This window comes from Mobula hypostoma, chromosome 2 (genome assembly GCF_963921235.1).
Source record: "Mobula hypostoma chromosome 2, sMobHyp1.1, whole genome shotgun sequence".
Classification (NCBI taxonomy): Eukaryota; Metazoa; Chordata; class Chondrichthyes; order Myliobatiformes; family Myliobatidae; genus Mobula; species Mobula hypostoma.
The window spans coordinates 120,952,690-120,972,055 of record NC_086098.1 but is presented as its reverse complement, the minus strand read 5'-3'; the positions used below and the strand labels follow the sequence as shown (position 1 = coordinate 120,972,055).

Below are 19,366 nucleotides of genomic sequence, written 5' to 3'. Positions count from 1 at the left end.
CCGGTTTTGATGTCAGGTCCTTAACCTGAAGCAGTAATAGTTTCTCTCCGTAGGTACTGCTTGAACTACGTGGGATTTTCAGAATGAAGGTGTTTTTTTGTTTTTTTGTTTTTTTTAAACACACATTTCCAGCCTCTGCATTATTTAGCTTTGGGGTTATTCCCTCAACTAATATCATAACAAAACCATTAGACTTGAGATTCTTCTCAAAACCACGTGTTCAGATGATCAGCCATGATGTAAGTCTGTTTGTGGATTAATGTGTACTGTATGAATGCTTCATAAATGTAAACTAAACTATTTCTGCCTCCTAGTGAATATTACCATTTCCGCCAAGCATGGATTCCACTGCGCTGGATGCCTGCTGAAGCCATATTTGACGATGATTTCTCCACAAAGTCAGATGTGTGGTCCTTTGGTGTCCTTGTGTGGGAAATCTTCTCACAGGGGGAGCTGCCATTTTCTAATCTCAGTGATGATGAAGTATTAACAGGTATTGTTTCTTCATTGTTCTTTTCAACTTGTCTCTTTCCTTGGGGCCATCATGGGAAGAGGATTGAGGAGAAGCAGAATGTCACTATTCAGTCTGTAAATATGATCCATTTCTTCTATTTCTTTAGTTTATATCTCAGGGACCTATATATTTTGTTAAGATTTACTACTATTGGGTTAAAGATTGATAAATTTGTAAATAACCACAAACTCCAAGTAACCTGATGTAAATACAGATTAATAAGAAACTTGGTTTTTAGACCACAAATAATATCTGATTAAACCTCTATTTGATTGTAAACTGTAAATACCAGCAAGGCCCATTAGAGTTGGGCAAGGGAACCTGATTACTATCCAATGAGAAGTCCACAAATTCCATTCCAGTGTAAAGTTCTGACTGATGACAAGAATTGACTTGCATTACTGTGGCACCCAGTCAAATTTGGAGCACACTCTGCAATTATTTTCAAGTATATTCAGTGGTGCAGAATGATACTGTTGTTCCAGAAGCAAGGTCCCTTAAAAATGAAATGACTGGAATGTTTTTATGTCTGATGGTGGACATTAGAGAATATTAAGCTTGCCAAATAATGCTGGGGAACTGTTCATCTGCATCAGAAGGTAGTATCAGGGCGAAACCTTCCTACTAAAGGATAATTATCGATGTCTAGTCTTGCAGATTATTCTGAGGAAAAGCAAGTGCCAATTCTTTTTTTTTTGGTGGGGGGGGAATCCAGATCAATAATTGATTGAAAGCTAGTGTTCTTTATCTCCATGTGGAAAGTTAATCCACATGTCAATCTCAATTGAATTTTCTGTTACTGGCAGGACTGTCTCAGACCTCAGATCCCTGATTCTACCCACTCTTCTTTACGTGGCCTTCATTGCTTGGAACTGGAACAGGACAGTGTCCATGGTGCAATCTGATCTGTTTTTCCTCCCAGTACACTTGCACTTCACTGCTTTGACTGTTGTTCTGCATAAGTGACCCAGAAGTTTTTTAAACAACAAACATTTGTGGTCACCACAGCTAATTCCAGAAATGGTAATGCACATTCTTTGTTAATTTTAACCAGTTTTAAATTTGCCTGCTGCCACATGATGAAGAGAAGCCCAGGAAACATGGTCCCCATAAGATGTGGTTCATGGAAAGAAAGATTAAAGAAAAGGCTATCTTTATTTGTCACAAGTACATTGAAACATCGAAATATACAGTGAAATGTGTCATTTTGCATCAATACCCAACACAGTCCTAGGGGCAGCCCACAAGTGTTGCCATGCTTCTGGCGGCTACATAGCATACCCAACATAGCAACTTACTAATGCTAGCCCTAACCATATGTCTTTGGAACATGAGAGGAAACCAGAGCACCTGGACAAAAACCCCATGGTCAGAGGAAAATGCACAAACTCCTTACTTACAGTGTTGCGCTAATTGCTACTGTTCTGCCCAGATATTGTATAGACTGAATGATGATGGAGGCTGTCAAAAAATGAATCTGGCCCAGCTTAGGAATTGTGCACTGGGACCCACCAACACGCTCTCACTGCATCTAAAGACAGTCTTTTCTGCATGGGATGGGGGGTAGCGGAGAGTTGTTGGGTGCGGTGAAGGCTTGGGCTACAGGTTAGAAAGTCGGTGGGGGGGGAGGAAGAGAGGAGGTGGTGGAAAAGGGACAGGTGGGCAGAGGTTGGAGGTTGAGGGATGGTTCATTGAAGAGAGGATCAGGATGTGAGGATGAGGGCTGGGAAATCAATTGTATCAAAAAAGAGGAGGTGCTTGAAATATTGGGACACATTAAGATGGATCTGTCCCAGGATACTAAGAGCAGCAAGCTGGAAATTGATAGGATTCTCATGGAGAGCTTTGTACCTGCAGTAGCCAGTAGACTGGAGGATAGATAATACCGTGCCCTTATTAATAATATGTATGGCTAACACAGAATACAGTAAGGCTTTGACAAGTTCCACAAGGGATCTGAGGCATGTTAGTGAACTGGATCCAAAACTGGCTGGTGATAGGAGGCAGCAAGTATTGGTGGATGAGTTTCTCTGATGAAGTCAGTAGCTAGTGGCATGCCACATGGATCAGTGCTGGGACCATTGTTTATAATACTGTATGTATTATTGACTTAATAGTAATGCAGGTGGTATAATCAGTAAGTTTGCAGACAATGTGAAAACTGTTGGAATCAGAGAAAGTGAAGAGGCTTGTCTAAGAATACAGTGGGACATGCCAGATGGAAAACTGGGCTGAGTAGTGGTGGATAGAATTAAGACCATGAGACATAGGAGTAGAATTAGGCCACTGGTCCGTTGCGGCTGCTCTGTCATTCCATCATGGGTTATTTATTATCTTTCTCAACCCTGTTCTCTGCCTTCTTCCTGTAACCTTTGACACCTTGACTAACCGAGAACCTTTTTGCTTTAAATTTCCTCAGTGACTTGGCCTCCACATCTGTCCATGGCAATGAATTCCACTGATTCACCACACTCTGGCCAAAGAAATTCCTCCTTATCTATGTTCGAAATGGATGTCCCTTTATTCTGAGGGTGTGCCTTCTGCTCCTAGACACTCCCACTAGAGGAAACATCTCCACATGTATTGTCTAGGCCTTTCAATATTTGATAACTTCCCATGAGAACCACCCTGATTCTTCTAAACACCAGCAGGTAGAGACCCAAAGCCATCAAATACTCTTCATATGTTAACCCTTTCATTTGTGGAAGCATTCTTGTGAACCTCCTCTATCACTCTCCAATGCCAGCATATCCTTTCTTAGATAAGGGGCCCAAAACTGTTCATGATATTCCAAATGTGGTCTGACCAATGCCTTATAAAGCCTCAGCATTACATCTTTGCCTTTTATATTCTATTCCTCTCGAAATGAATGCTAACATTGTATTTGCCTTTCTTACTGCTGACTCAATCTCCAAGTTGATCTTTAGGGAGTCCTGCAGAAGGTCTCCGAAGTCCCTTTGCACCTCTGCTTTTGAATTTTTTCCCCATTTAGAAAATAGCCTACACTTTTATTCCTTCTACCACAGTGCATGACCATACACTTCCCTGCACTTCCCTGCCAGTTCTTTGCTCATTCTCCCAATCTGTCCTAAGTTCTGCAGACTCCTTGCTTCTTCAAAACCACCTGTCCCTGCCCCTCCACCTATCTTCGTATAGTCCACAAACTTGGCCACAAAGCCATCAATTCCGTTACCCAAATCATTGACATACAATGTAAAAAGAAGCCGCCCCAACACCGACCCCTGCAGAGCACCACTAATCACCAGCAGGCAATCAGAAAAGGTTGAGCACCACTAATCACCAGCAGGCAATCAGAAAAGGTTGCCTTTATTCCCACTCTTTGTCTCCTGCCAGTCAGCCAATCTTCTATCCTTCCATGGGCTCTTGTTAAGCAGCCTCACGTGCGGCATCATGTTGAAGGCCTTCTGAAAATCCAACTAAACAACATCTACTGACTCTCCTTGGTCTATTTCACCTGTTATTTCCTCAAAGAATTCCTTTCTTCTGCCTGCTCCCCCTTCTTAAAGAGGGAAGAGACATTTGCAATTTTGCAGTCCTCAGGAACCATTCCAGAATCTAGTGATTATTAAAAGAAATTTAATCCAGACAAGTGTCAGGTAATGCACATGGATGGTCAAGTTTTTGTGGGTCAAGGAGAATAAATGGCAGGGACGGCTGGGTAGGGTCATGAAGATAGTTTTTACATTTAAAATTCAAAGTAAATAAATTATCAAAGTCAACTTATACAACCCTGAGATGATTTTCTTTTGTACATACTCAATAAATCCATACTGAAGTAGTAAAAGTAATAGAATCAGTGAAAGGCCATACAAGCTTGGGTGTTCAACCAGTTTACTTTGGACTATAAGACAATCAGTAAATGCAAAAAGAAAGAAATAATAAATAACTATTGAAAACACGAGTTGAAGAATCCTTGAAAGTGAGTCCAAAGATTGTGGGAACATTTCAGTGATGAGGCAAGTGAAGTTATCCCTGTGGTTCAAGAACTTGATAGTTTAGGAGTAATAACTGTTCTTGACCCTGGTGCTGTGAGTCCTGAGGCTCCTGTACCACCTTCCGATGGCAGCAGCGAAAAGAGAGTGCGACCTGGGTGGTGGGGGTCCCTGATGAAGAATGCCGCTTTTCTGCGACAACACTTTGTGTAGATGTGCTCAATGGTGGGGATGGCTTTACCCATAATGGACTGGGCCATATCCACTACTTTTTGTTGGATTTTTTTGTTCAAGGACATTGGCTTTTCCGTGACAGACTGTGATGCAGCCAGACAACAGACTCTCCTCTACACACCTATAGAAGTTTGTCAAAGTTTTAGATATCATGCTGAATATTCACAAGCTCCTAAGGAAGTAGAGTCTCCGCTGTGCTTTCTTCGCATTTCTCCTTACATGCTGTGCACAGGATGGGTCTTCCGAATTGATAACACTGAGCAATTTAAAGTTACTGACCCTCTCCACCTCTGACATTCTAATGAGTACTGGCTCACAGACCTCTGGTTTCCTTCTGAAGTCAATAATCAGCTCCTTGGTCTTGCTGACATTGAGGAAGAGGTGGTTGTATTGGCACCAATCGGCCAGATTTTCAGTCTCCCTCCTACATGCTCAATGGCAACAACAACACCTCCACAATCTCCATCAGCACAGCTGCAAAACAAGGCTGTGTGCTTAGCCCCCTGCTCTACTCACTTTACACTTTTGACTATGAGGCTAAGCAGAGCTCCAATGCCATATTCAAGTTTGTGAAGGTCCCTCCATGTTTTGACGGTCAAAGCGAGTATAGAAGGCATTGAGCACATCTGGGAGCAAAGCCTCATTATCACCTATGTCACTTAGTTTCACTTTGTAAGACAACTGTTGAGCATCCTTCAGTGATTCAAGTTTGGTTCGGAATTATCACTTTGCCCGTAAAATGGATTACCTTAGATCATACCTGGACCTTTTTGTATCTTGAATGAAGTGTTTTGGGAGGTTGGTCATGAAACATCAACTGTTGCCTGAGAAGTGACCTGGATCTGCCTACCAGAGCAACAAGTGCACAGCAGATGTTATCTTGTTGGCTCTTCACTCAACCCTGGAACATCTGGATAGCAAAGATGCAAACATCAGGATCCTCTTTAACGACTACAGCTATCAACACTATCATCCTCTCAAAGCTAATCAATAAGCTTCAAGACAATGGCCCTGACACATCCTTATGCAACTGGATCCTCTGTTTCCTCACTTGTAGACCTCAGTCAGTTAAGATTTTCAACAACATCTCCATAATTACCATCAGCACAGATGCACCACAAGGCTTTTTGCTTAGTCCTCTGCTCTACTCAGTTTATATTTATGACTGTGAGGCAAAGCAGAGCTCCATTGCCATATTTAAGTTTGCTGATGACACAACTGGCGTCCAAATCAAAGGTGGTGGCGAATCAGCATAGCGGAAGGAAATTGGAAATCTGGCTGAGTGATGCCATAACAACAACTTCTCACTCAATGTCAGCAAGACAAAGGAGCTGATTCAGGAGGAGGAAACTGGAACCAGTCCTCATTGGGGGATCAGAGGTGGAGAGGGTTAGCAATCTTAAATTTCTTGGTTTTATTATTTCAGAGGATCTGTCTTGGACCCAGCAGTAAGTGCAATTACAAAGAAAACACAGCAGCGCCTCTACTCTCTTAGTAGTTCGTGAAGATTCAGCATCTAAAACTTCGACAAACCTGTAGCTGTGTGATTGGGTGGCTGCATCATGGCCTTGAACAGAAAGTCCAACAAAATGTATTGGATATGACCCAGTTCAACACGGGTAAAGCCCTCCGCATCATTGAGAACATCCACACGAAACACTGTCACAGGAAAGCAACATCCAACCTCAGGGGCCCCCACCACCCAGGACATGCTCTCTTCTTGCTGCTGCTATCAGGAAGAAGGTACAGGAGCCTCTGAACTCAGATCACCAGTAACTTCACTCATCCCATTACAGAATTGTTCCCACAACTTATTGACTCACTTCAAGGACTCTTCATCTCATGTTCTTGGTATTTATATCTTTTTATTTGTATTTGCACAGTTAGTTGTCTTTTGCACATTGGTTATTTGTTTGTCCTGTTAGGTGTGGTCTTTGATTCTATTGTTTCTTGGATTTTCTGAGTATGCCTGCAAGGAAACAAATCTCAGGGTTGTGAATTGTGACATGCATGTACTTTGATAATAAATTTACTTTGAATTTTGTCATCTTCTTTTACATTTTTGCAGTCATAGAAATCTTAATGGCTTTCTATTTTATGATGCCAACCATGCATTTTAAGATATTACCAGTCACATTTGTTTGATACCTGTAATGTGACAGGGTAATGTGGGACATCACCCGGAGGGGTGAAGATGCAGGCAGCAATATCTGTCACTCTCTTTACTAATGTTTGGCAATTTATTATAAAAACCTGAAGGTTTTATATTTACCTGGTTTTCTTTTGAGTAATTGAACATGCACAGTATTGTCAAATAATAACCAAAAAAAAACAGTTCCCCAACCAGGAGTAAACCAAAATAAGGTAGCTTGTATAAATTGGGAGAAGCAAAGGATGATCTGGACTCCTATTCCAGCTCAGACTTAATGTGCTCAGGCTAAATGAGCCACCTCCTGAGAGAAGGTCCATATCCAGCCCGGTCTTACTGTTTGCCTGGCCAAACATTAATAGTAATAGTTGCCTCAGTGTGGATTGAGAAAATCATTCTGCTTTGGGTGTTTGATGTAAGAAACATTTAACTCTTGAAGAGTACAAAGAAGATTTATAAGAATGTTGTCAGGACTCAAAAACTGAATTGAGGGAGATGTTGTGCAGGCTAGGCCTTTATTCATTGGAGCATAGGAGAATGAGAGGTGAAACTATGGAGGCATATAAAATCATGAGGGACATAGACGGGGTGAATGCATTCAATCTTTTTACAAGAGAAAGGGAATCAAAAATTAAAGGCACAGGTTTAAGAGGAGAGATTTAAAGGAGACCTGAGAATTATTTTTTCACGTGGAGTGAACTGATAGAGCAATGGTTCCCGAAATGAGCAATATTGCCCCTCCTTCCTGGGGCAATGGGAGTTCCAAAGGGGCCATTGGGAGCAGCTGAGGGAATACAGGCTTAATTTAAGAAATTAATTATTTATTGTAAGTATTTGATTCTCAGTGCCTCATAATTGATTACAATGATCACATAATCATTTCTTGCTAACCCACCTTTCTTGTGGACTTAGCTTAAAGTGCATTATGGTTGTTGAAAAGCAATGTGGTACTTTGGTATTTGACATTTCATGAGAAATCTGAACTGTTTGGCATTGGGGTAAAGTTGCCGTTTTGAATCGTCTTGACCGCATTTCTCTAGCCCACGGCCCAACGGAGATGTTGCTGCTTCACGTTATGCACTTTTAATCAGTCGGATTTTGCCTGAGCTATGATGATATCATCACTTTCCCCTTTATTGATCACAGTGCTTGAGGTTGTATTTAAACAATAGGTGATTTGACTATGGTCACTAATCCATAATGGAAATGGTAGAAGCAGACCAAATGGAAAAGTGTAGAGAATATGAAATACAGATTTATACCAGTACTGAGCAAACAACAGCAGCCAATGCGTCTTTTGTGTGAAAAAGCTTTCTCCCACTGAGGCAATGAAATCATCCAGGCTTCTTGAACATTTGAAGAGAGTACACTCTATAAAGCAAACGATAACTTGGCTTATTTTCCGTCACTTTGTGAAAACTTTTAGAAATGGAAAACAATTCAATCTGTTTGCTAGCACTTTACAACAATGCAGTGATGGTTGGCATGCTTAACACAACAGTTCATTGCTCATTGATTGTACAATTGGAGAAGAACTTATTCTGCCAGCAGTAAAGGAAGTTCTTAGTACAGTTTTGCCAAGTCACCAGATCAAATAATTAAAATGAGTCTGCTCAGCGACAACTGGCAAAGACATATAGGTGAAACATATAATGTGGAAGACACATTGTGAAACGTACTATGGACAATGGAATTCGCTGTGCAGTTGGATGAGTCAACTTTGCCAGGCAACGAATCTTTGCGTCTTGGTTATGTTTACTTCATAAAAGAAAAAAAGCGTGGTTCAAGAGTGTTATTTGCAAGGGGATTAGAAACAGATATGAAGGGAGAGTCAATGTTTCAGGTTGTTGAGCAATTTTTCAAAGAGAAAGACATTCCACTCACTAACATTCTTGCTTGTGCACCACCAATGAAAGGACACCACCATGGGGTTATTACTTTTCTGAAAAAAAAAGCTGTACTCAACATATTTACGATACACTCTGTAATCCATAGTCAACATCTTATCGCAAAAAAACCTAAGTGATCTGCTCCATAAATCATTAAACACTGTTATCTTGAAGACTTGAATGCTTAATTTTGGAGTCAACTCAAGAATATTAGGCATGACATTGCTTATTTATAAGAATTATTCACAAAGTTCAATTAAATCAATCTTCAATTGCAAGGAAATGATGAGAGTCTTATTGAAATGATTGAAGCTCTTGAAAAAGTTTAACTTTGGTAACTCAGCAATTGGAATTTTATCAAGCACCTCTACATTTCTACGTTAACTCTATTTAAGTGCAGCATTGGCCATCACAACCCTTTCCAATTTCTGAGCCTCTCTGAATTGGAAGAGAAAGAAAGAATACCAGATCTTCAAGTAGATTGTGGCCACCTGGGTGAGCTACATCAAGACATGTCAGCAAGATGTCAGGATCTCCTTTTGATCCAAATTCCAGATTGGGTAATAAATTCATTGCAGAAGGCTTGTCATGAGGAATTAACAGGAAGGCTGAATGAAGAACTGATTTCACTATGAAATGACTTTGAGCTGAAGGCGAGATCCAAAAAATTCACATCAGGACTTTGGTTACAAAAAGAAATCTCTGAACGCTATCCAGCACTGTGGCAGAAGGTCAAGATGTCCTTTATTGCCTTGTGGAGCCGATTTCAGTGCAGTCACTCAACTTCTTCCAAAGCAACCATGGTGAATTTGTGCAATTTATTACCATAGTCCACTATGGAGGCCAGGTCGTTGGGTGTATTTAGGCAGAGATTGATGGGCTCTTGCTTGGGCACGGCATCAAAGGTTGGGGGAGAAGGCCGGGGAGTGGGGCTGAGGAGAGGAGCAAAGGATCAGCCATGATTAAATGGTGGAGCAGACTGGATGGGCCAAATGGCCTAATTCTGTGCTTGGGTCTTATGGTAAAGCAACAAAACGGACTGAATGTGGGGATCTGAGTCTCCTGAGTGACATTCAACCTGATGTTGAGAAGCTGATGTCACTGTACCAAGCACATCCATCTCGTTGAAAGGTGAAAAAGTAATGAAGCAGTGAAGAGTTGGACTCCTAATGTACACTCTAAAAATTGTTGATAACAATTGTTTAATTGTAATTAAATAAAGAAATTATTTTATTTGTAGCTTTAAATAGATTTCAATCATCTCTGCAATTATTTGTTGTGGCTGTTGTCAAGTGTCCATCTTATGGAACAATTAATTGGAACCATGCTGCAGTTTTAACTAAGTACCAAATAATGTATCCTAGTCACGAATAAATAAGGAGGAATGGCAAATTATTTAAATTCTAATAAATGCAAGGTGTTACATACTTGGATGTCAAACCAACGTTGGACTTCTACAGTGTATGGTAGCATGGAGCGATCTTAAAATACAATCGTATGGTTTCCTGAAAATGGCATTACATGTACACACTGTGGCAAAGAAGGCATTTGACACTTTGACTTTTGTCTGTCAAGGGAATGAGTATAGAAGTTGAGATGCTATGTTCCAGTTGAATAAGATATTGGTGAGGTTATATTTGGATTAAAGAAGTGTTTTGGATTAAAAATTACAATAAATGCAGCCCTCGCCTACATCTCCTCCATGTCCTGCATGCCTGCATTCATTCCATCCCTATCATAATGACAGGAATAGTGTTTTCCTTATACTCACTTACCAGACCACGAGCCTACACATCCAATTTCCACCTTCTCCAACTTATTTTAACCACCAAGCACATCTTCTCTTCTTCCCTTTCTGCTTTCCACAGGGATGACTTTCTGTCCACTGATCCCCCTCAGGCACTTATCTCTGTAACCATCCCAAATGTTACACCACCTCCCTGACCACCATTAAGGGCCTAAACAGGTCTTCAGGGTAATTCAGCACTTCTCATATGAATCCAACAAGATTGTTTATTGTATCTGGAGTGGTCTCCACCACATTGGTGAGACATGGCACTGACTGTGGAATCACTTCGAGCACCTGTGCTCCATCAGCTATGACCTCATGGTGATCAGCCATTTTAATTCCACTTCCCACTCCCACAATGACATGTGTCCACAGCCTCCTGTACTGTCACGTTGAGGCCAGGTGCAGGTTAGAGAAGCAACACTGCCTATTTTATTTTGGTAGTATTTACCTTATTATAGGAATGATGTCATTCTCTGGAAAGAGTGCAGAGGATATTTACAAGGACGTTGTCAGAACTCAAGGAACTGGGTTATAGAGTCAGATTGAACAAGGTATGAGTTTATTCCGTGGTGTGTTGGGGGCTGAGGAGTGACCATAGAGAGGTGTATAAAATCTTAAGTGGCATAGATAAGGTGGTTGCAGTTTATATTTTTCCCCAGGGAAAGGGAATCAAAGCCTGTAGGGCATTTGATTAAGGTGAGAGGGGAAAGATTTAAGGAGGACCTGCGGGGCAACTTCATGTAGAGGTACAGTATGTGGGCAAATGGAACTAGCTTAGGTAGGAATCTTGGTTAGCGTGTACGAGTTGGGGTCAAAGTTCAGTTTCTGTGCTGTGTGATTAACGAAATGCACAACTAGAACTACTTATTTGATAGTTGGCACCAGGGAGATCTCCCTAATTCTTTTGTACAAATTGTAGGGAGATGTTTCACCAGTCCTGCTTACACCATGAGAGGTTAAGCCATCGTAGAAGTGAAGTTTTGCACAGCTGATGGATATCCCAAGGCAGTGGTGGTACTTACTGAATTTCTGCATCAAATGGTGGGTGGGATGGAAGAAGTTGAGGTGAAACATGTTTTCATGTGAAGATGACCCAAGGTTGTGTTGTTTTCCAGGTGTACAGAACAACGAAATCAAACTCTCTGCACCTGAAGGTTGCCCACCCAAACTCCACAAACTGATGCAACACTGCTGGGCATCCAGCCCCAAGGACCGTCCATCCTTCAGTGAGATTGCCAACACTCTTGGTGAAATTCCTGCTGACAGCAAAGTGTGAGGGGAATTGTTAACTGTTCCCATAATTGTGTATCATGTACAGTGTTTCAGGAATGAAAGGCATCCCTTTGGGTTTGTTGGCTGTATCTGATATTTTTAATTTTTTTCCTTTATTTTTATTATTAATTCATACAAGGAAATGAGCATCTCAAATTCCAGGGTCCTTTTGCCTTAAGGTCAACACTACAGACTGCCATTTCGTAAGGCTTCTGTCCTCTGCTACCTTTGTACATGTATTTTTGCTGTGGAGAATTTTAGTCTGTTGGGTACAAGAGCTTGGGATAACCACCTCCAAAGCCATCAGCTGAGTTCTGGTAGGCAGAGAACAGCAACAAGACAGAATGACCAGTGTATTGAATGAGAGCAATGAGTATCAATTACTCCACCCACTGTCTCAGGTGGGAACTGTTAAAATAGCACAATCATTGATCTTGTAACCAGCAAATTATGAGGCTGAATAAATTTCCTTAATCAATTATTTATTTCCAAAATGCAAGAACTGTGCACAGTTGATCTTGGATATCTAATCACATTCAGAGAAACTGAGAGACGATCATGAACTGCAAACGTGTCGGCTGTCTGCTGCATGATTGTTCGTGATCGCATGATGCTTGAGCTCATGTCATCAACACTTCTTGCTGTAGAAATAAGCTTGAGAAGCCTCTATTTATACTAATAGGTTCTCAGTGATCTAGTCTTTCTATCATGGTACTGTTTATTTGGCTTTTTTAAAGTTTATTTTATGTATGTTAACCTTTAAACATATATTTACAAGCAAAAACACTATATCTAAAGCCAGTATTGAACTGGTGTTACATATAGGCAAATCTATACTGAACCAAGTGCCTGGTCAATGAAGGAATTTTTTTATCAATGTTCAAAACTTAAGAAATTAAAGTTCCTGTTTCTTTTTATTTCTTTTCAAGACCTTTTTGTATTAAGTTTTTCAGTTTTTAAAAAGTATGTAAAGAGATAAACCTTGGCTGAAATAGATTTTTTTTTAAACATGAATAACTTTTTTTGCTCGTATTTGGCTTCTGTATTTGGTTTCATATCCGTCATTTTTTAAAATGCTGCTGTCAATAAAGTTGACAATTTTTGGTACTTGGTTTCATCTTTATGCAGCTGTGGAATATCATTACAAACAGTCCTGTAGCACAGCAGGGAAAAGGAAGATGGCCTGTCCAACATCAGTCACAGATGAGAGTGACACAGGTCACACAGAACATGTGTCATAGAAGCTGGCTGAGTGTGACTGGTATGTCTCGTAGTGAGAGGAGAGGCTGGACAAGGCTGTGTGTGTGTCTCAGTGAGGAGAGAGGCTGGGCAAGGCCTCTTCCCTCTCCCTCACACTAGCGGAGAGGCTGGACAAGGCTTTGTGTGTGATAGGTGTGTGTGTCTCACAATGACAGGATAGGTTGGCCAAGGCCTTGTATCTGTGTGAACCACTGTACCATGTGGACAATATTGTGAGATGAGAAGGTCTTCCAGTTGATTGTTTCTGACTCCAATCTCTGACCGTTGGCAAGTTGTTTCATTAACTCAGTCCATCCCTGCAAACATTAATATTTATTTTCGAATAACTCATAATCCAGTTTATTTTTGAAAATCAGTGTTGAACCAGATTCCGGATTTAGTCAGTCCTGTGGGGAGCCCTCATCTCTCATCACCATGTACCTTTGGAAAAAATGCCTCTTTTGGAACACCATCCCAACTTCTGTGACTTCTGAATATATTTTAACTTTCTACACTCCTCCTTCACCATCAGTGTTCTAAGGAGGATAACCCAGCTGTTCTCGTCTCTCTGCAAAGCAAAATCTTCACCCGTTGTATCCTTTCATCAAGGCCTTTACATCCATCAACAATGAAGGCAATGCTCCAGTGTAACTTTTGTTTTTCTAATCTATACTTCTGTTAATAAAGCTTGTACATTTAAAATAATTTATATTATTACAATGAACTGATCTGCGCCTTCACCTCTTCACTTGTGTTGCAAATATTTGGAATTCCCTTCCTAGGAGGACTGTAAATGCTGCATTGACACAACATCTCTCCTTGTTATTGTCCTCTCGTCCTGGGACTTTACCCCTTATTCTGGATTTGCCAATTTCAAGAAAATGCCTCCAAGCAGCTTCCTTGTTAATATTACAGAATCTTCTGTTCATACCCTGGTGATCTTGGCCACTATTACTTTCTTCTCAGAATTCCAAAGCAAGTATATCTCTCAAATGTAGTTCCTACAAAGCCCTCTACATTCACAGGCCTCTTGTCCACTGAACCACATACGTTAACAGACCTAATTACTTCCTGTAGGTTTACCCGCTGGGGTTCCTGAGCCATCACATACTGATGCATTTTGTCAATTTTAAAAGTTTTTTTTTATTCTTCCACCTAAGGAACTAGCTTGACATCTTTCCCACTTACTTGCTCAAGCACTTAACCCATCTCTGTCTCTCTACGAACACCTTGTATCCTCTGCAATTAATTTTCTGACTAATTGCTATGTCACTAGCAAATTTGAATGTATTACCCTATCTTGGCATCCAAGTTATTATAAATTGTGAATAGCTGTGGTCAACTACTCATAACGGTTCACTGGTTTAAAACATCCCATTTGTTCCTACTGTTTTCTTTCCTTAATCTATGCTTCAGCCTTATTTGATGAAACAACCTGTTTTGTGGTAGCAAATGCATTTTTTAAAAAAATGAAGTATACTACGTCCTCCGGTTCTACTGTTTTCATTCTTAAAGATTTAGAGTTGTCAAGCTGTATTTTCCCCTGTCTGACCAGATTCTGATCCTACAGATGTTGTGAATGATGGATTCCAGCATCTTATGCCAACAGACAACAGGCTAAATGTTTTGTAATTATGGTTTATATTCTGCTGGAGCTGCTCTGGAACCTCAGGCATTCTGGACAACTATCATTGATGCATCCAGTTTCTGCACCACCTCTTGTAGAAGCTTCAGTGGATTTGTATCTTGAATTTCTTCAATCTTTTCTCTGAAATGACATCCTCACTCATTGGACCTTTTAACTCCAGTTCTCCTTTTAGTCTATTCTCACTATAAAACAATGCTGGAAATGTTCAGTGGGTTAGGCAGCATTTGGTCAGATCATTGAGCTTTCGTCAGAACTATTCTCCATTTTACATCGTATACATTGTACAAGGAACTTTATTTCATTTATTTATTTGATACACATGCTTCCATTTCATTAATTTTTGATTAATCTATTACTGCTTCTGAAAACTCCCCCAGTCCTCAAACCTATAATGCTGTGCGACATTGTAAACTTACCTAGTCCATGTCAATTAATTGTGGATGAGTTGCTTTCTTCCTGAAGCTGTTGCTTCAAAGTGGAAGGTACATTGAAAATTGGACCATTGCTTTAATTTGTGTCATAATCTAACATCAGATTTACTCTACTTTCCCAATCTATCTTGGGCTAATCAAATCTACATCATTGGCTTTATGTAAGTTCAAGAATTTCCAGCATCTGCAGATTTTCTCACGTTTGTGTTTGTAAGTTCAAGACTCCAGTTCTGTCTGTTTTGAAATGTGCATAGAATTCCATGTGTAGATTTCCCAAGTGTATAACTATAAGATTACCAGTTAATATTGTCATTTACATGTCCATTAGGTCCATGGAATTTTCCTGTATGCCTTCTGTAATTTTATTCTCCAAACCTGACTTGTTAAGATTGATGATCCATTAATTGTATTCCTTCAGTGGTAAGATTTGTCTCTTTCTGCATTAATTTCCTCTCCATTTGTCAAGATCCTTTTGAACTGCTCTGGCTTTGGTTCTTCACTTGAAATGCTTCTTTCTCTTGACAGTTGCTTGGGTTAGATTGTTTGCTTCTACTCCAGGACTGAGGAGAGAAGATGCATCTGCATGGATTACTTAACAGAGTTAGTTCTTGTATAGCATGCGTTAGTGTTAATGCATTACCAGATAGGTTTGACCGAGTGAAGTCTTGGCCTGCTAGCAAGGAGATCTGCAGCAACTGGCAATGAGGTTCTTCTGCACAGACTTATCACACATGCGTGTGCGCACACATGTAGACTCACTCTGAATATACATAGATGATCATCAAGCTACTCTTTCTCATCCCTTCTCCTCACATCTCACCATTTCATCTCCTTCATCTTGTACTGCACTGGTAACTTCACGCTCACCATGATGTATTCTAGTGGCAGTGAATTTTCTATTTACTGGATTTAGGCTTCCCCCACTGCTGATTAATGATGGTGAGCACAGGTCTGGTAAGCTCTGGATCATTGCTGACAGCATAACTCAACCCTCACAGTAAGATGCTCCCATTAACAAGGGATGAATCTACTTCAACTACTTAGGAGACTAGCGGTGGAACACAGCACCTGCGCACAGAGTAGCTGGACACCAGCTGTCAACATCAAGCAACACTAGGAGGCAGTGTGATTCTGCTGAGGAACTAGTTCTGTTGCACTCTGGTTATCGTGTAACCTCATTTCCCTAACTAGTGAGTCAAACCATTTATTGCTGTAGTGTGGTTTGTCTTGTTTATTATAAATGCTATATTCATTCAAAGGCCTTTAGTTTAAACTGCTGATCATTTTTTTCTTGAGTTGTTTCCCTTTGCATTTTTCCCACAAATCTGTCACATCCCTGACTATTATGTAAGCTGCTACTTTACTGTTTAGCCTTAACCTTTTCCTTTGAGTCTATAAACCTTCCTCTTGCCCTTTTCCTAGCTGAAAGCCCTTTCTACAATCCTAGTTATCAGATCTGCAGTTCCTGCCTGGTTCAAGCAGAACTTATCCCTGCAGGGTGGCTTTTTCTTCCTCTGGAGTGCCAGCAAGTCCAATGCTGTGCAGAATGCTAGTCCATTAAACTAATGTCAGTCTGTATGTTGTGGGGTACCGTAGTGTCACAGCCCAGAACCCTTTGCTTAACCTTGTTCATGCTGACCATCAAGCACTCCTCGGTACTAAATCTATTTACCACAATGCCTTGATGATTCAAGTGCTCGGGTAGATACATAGTCGTAGTCATACTTTATTGATCCTGAGGGAAATTGGTTTTCATTACAGTTGAACCATAAATAATTAAATAGTAATATGTAAATTATGCCAGGAAATAAGTCCAGGACCAGCCTTTTGGCTCAGGGTGTCTGACCCTCCAAGGGAGGAGTTGTAAAGTTTGATGGCCACAGGCAGGAATGACTTCCTATGACGCTCAGTGCTGCATCTCGGTGGAATGAGTCTCTGGCTGAATGTACTCCTGTGCCCAACCAGTCCATTATGTAGTGGATGGGAGACATTGTCCAAGATGGCATGCAACTTAGATAGCATCCTCTTTTCAGACACCACAGTCAGAGAGTCCGGTTCCATCCCCACAATATCACTGGCCTTACGAATGAGTTTGTTGATTCTGTTGGTGTCTGCTACCCTCAGCCTGCTGCCCCAGCACACAACAGCAAACATGATAGCACCGGCCACCAGAGACTCGTAGTACATCCTCAGCATCGTCCGGCAGATGTTAAAGGACCTCAGTCTCCTCAGGAAATAGAGATGGCTCTGACCCTTCTTGTAGACAGCCTCAGTGTTCTTTGACCAGTCCAGTTTATTGTCAATTCGTATCCCCAGGTATTTGTAATCCTCCACCATGTCCACACTGACCCCCTGGATGGAAACGGGGTCACCGGTGCCTTAGTCCTCCACAGGTCTACCACCAGCTCCTTAGTCTTTTTCTCTTTAAGCTGCAGATAATTCTGCTCACACTATGTGACAAAGTTTCCTACCTTAGCCCTGTACTCAGCCTCATCTCCCTTGCTGATGCATCCAACTATGGCAGAGTCATCAGAAAACTTCTGAAGATGACAAGACTCTGTGCAGTAGTTGAAGTCCGAGGTGTAAATGGTGAAGAGAAAGGGAGACAAGACAGTCCCCTGCGGAGCCCCAGTGCTGCTGATCACTCTGTCGGACACACGGTGTTGCAAGCACACGTACTGTAGTCTGCCAGTCAGGTAATCAAGAATCCATGACACCAGGGAAGCATCCACCTGCATCGCTGTCAGCTTCTCCCCCAGCAGAGCAGGGCGGATGGTGTTGAACGCACTGGAGAAGTCAAAAAACATGACCCTCACAGTGCTCGCTGGCTTGTCCAGGTGGGCGTAGACTCGGTTCAGCAGGTAGACGATAGCATCCTCAATTCCTAGTCGGGGCTGGTAGGCGAACTGAAGGGGATCTAAGTGTGGCCTGACCATAGGCTAGAGCAGCTCCAGAACAAGTCTCTCCAGGGTCTTCATGATGTGGGAGGTCAATGCCAACGGTCTGTAGTCATTGAGGCTGCTGGGGCGCAGCGTCTTCAAGACAGGACGTCTTCCACAGCACAGGAACCCTCTGGAGCCTCAGGCTCAGGTTGAAGACATGTCAAAGTACTCCACATAGCTGAGGGGCACAGGCTTTAAGCACCCTGGTACTGACAGCATCCGGTCCTGCAGCCTTGCTTGGGTTGAGACATTTCAACTGTCTTCTCACCTGTCCAGCTGTGAAGCCCACAGCTACTTAAACGTCGTGAGTGCCTGTCTCCTCCATCCTCTCAGGTAGTTTGTTCCAGATTGCAGCCAGTCTTCAAGGTGAAAATGATTCTTTTGATTTCTTCTTTTGTTCTTGAAGACCTCGGCCATGTTATGTTTTTTCTACTCTTTACCCTGTCTATTTTTCCTGTCAGGTCATCTCAGTCTTTTGCTCCAAGGAGAATAAAACTAGCCTTTCCAATCTCTCCCCATAATTGAAACATTCCATTCAGGCACCTTCCTGGTGAATATCCTCTTTATACCCTCCAGTACAATCACAACCTTCCTAGACTGTGGTGATCAGAACTGCACACAATATTTCAGCTGTGGCTTAATCAAACTTTCATAAAGTTATGACAGGACATCCCAGCTCTGGTCTCTGGCATCCCCTATGCCTTCTTCACTACCGTCTATCTATACTAATTTTGGCCTTTTCCTCAATACTCTCTCAGGCACTGCATTTGATGGTACATGGCCTATCTTTATTCATGCACTTAGAATTTATCAGGTTTAAGTTCCATGTGCTGTTGCCTTACCTATCTTACCAGATGATCAATAATATTCTGTCTCACATTTCACCTCCTCTTGACACTGGCACCCAGGAGAGAACATGGCTATCCAGCTCTAGCTACTTAGAACAGTTGTCAGTATCTTCCTGACAACTGCTCAAAAAGTACCTGGGGGTGCACCTGGATGACAGATTTGAGTGGAGCACCAACACAGAGGTTGTGCACAAGAAGTGCTGGAGTTGCTTCTACTTCCTGAGAAGACTGAGGTCCTGTGGGGTACACAGGCCTTTCACATTTTCTACGTCTGGTGTCACCAGTACAATCTTCTATACTGTGGTGTGCTGGGGCAATGGTATCAACACAGGTGATGCCAACAGGGTTAATAAACTGATTAGAAAGACTTGCTGTGTTATAGGGGTCAAATTGGACACAGTGGAGGCGGTGTTAGAACAAAGGCCGCTACGGAAAATCCTGACAACTCACCCTCT

The 19,366-nt window shown here is 41.5% G+C and overlaps 1 protein-coding gene across 1 annotated transcript in view; it reads left to right on the top strand.

Moving 5' to 3' along the window:
• Window positions 1-12,913, top strand: part of LOC134342431 (inactive tyrosine-protein kinase 7-like) — a 226,225-nt gene extending 213,312 nt beyond the window's left edge. The window contains exons 19-20 of the mRNA XM_063040552.1: window positions 315-493; window positions 11,647-12,913. Of these exons, the coding sequence (XP_062896622.1) occupies window positions 315-493; window positions 11,647-11,807 (340 nt within the window). The 3' untranslated portion in view covers window positions 11,808-12,913. The remainder of the gene's footprint in view (window positions 1-314; window positions 494-11,646) is intronic.
• The last annotated feature ends 6,453 nt before the right edge of the window (window positions 12,914-19,366 follow it).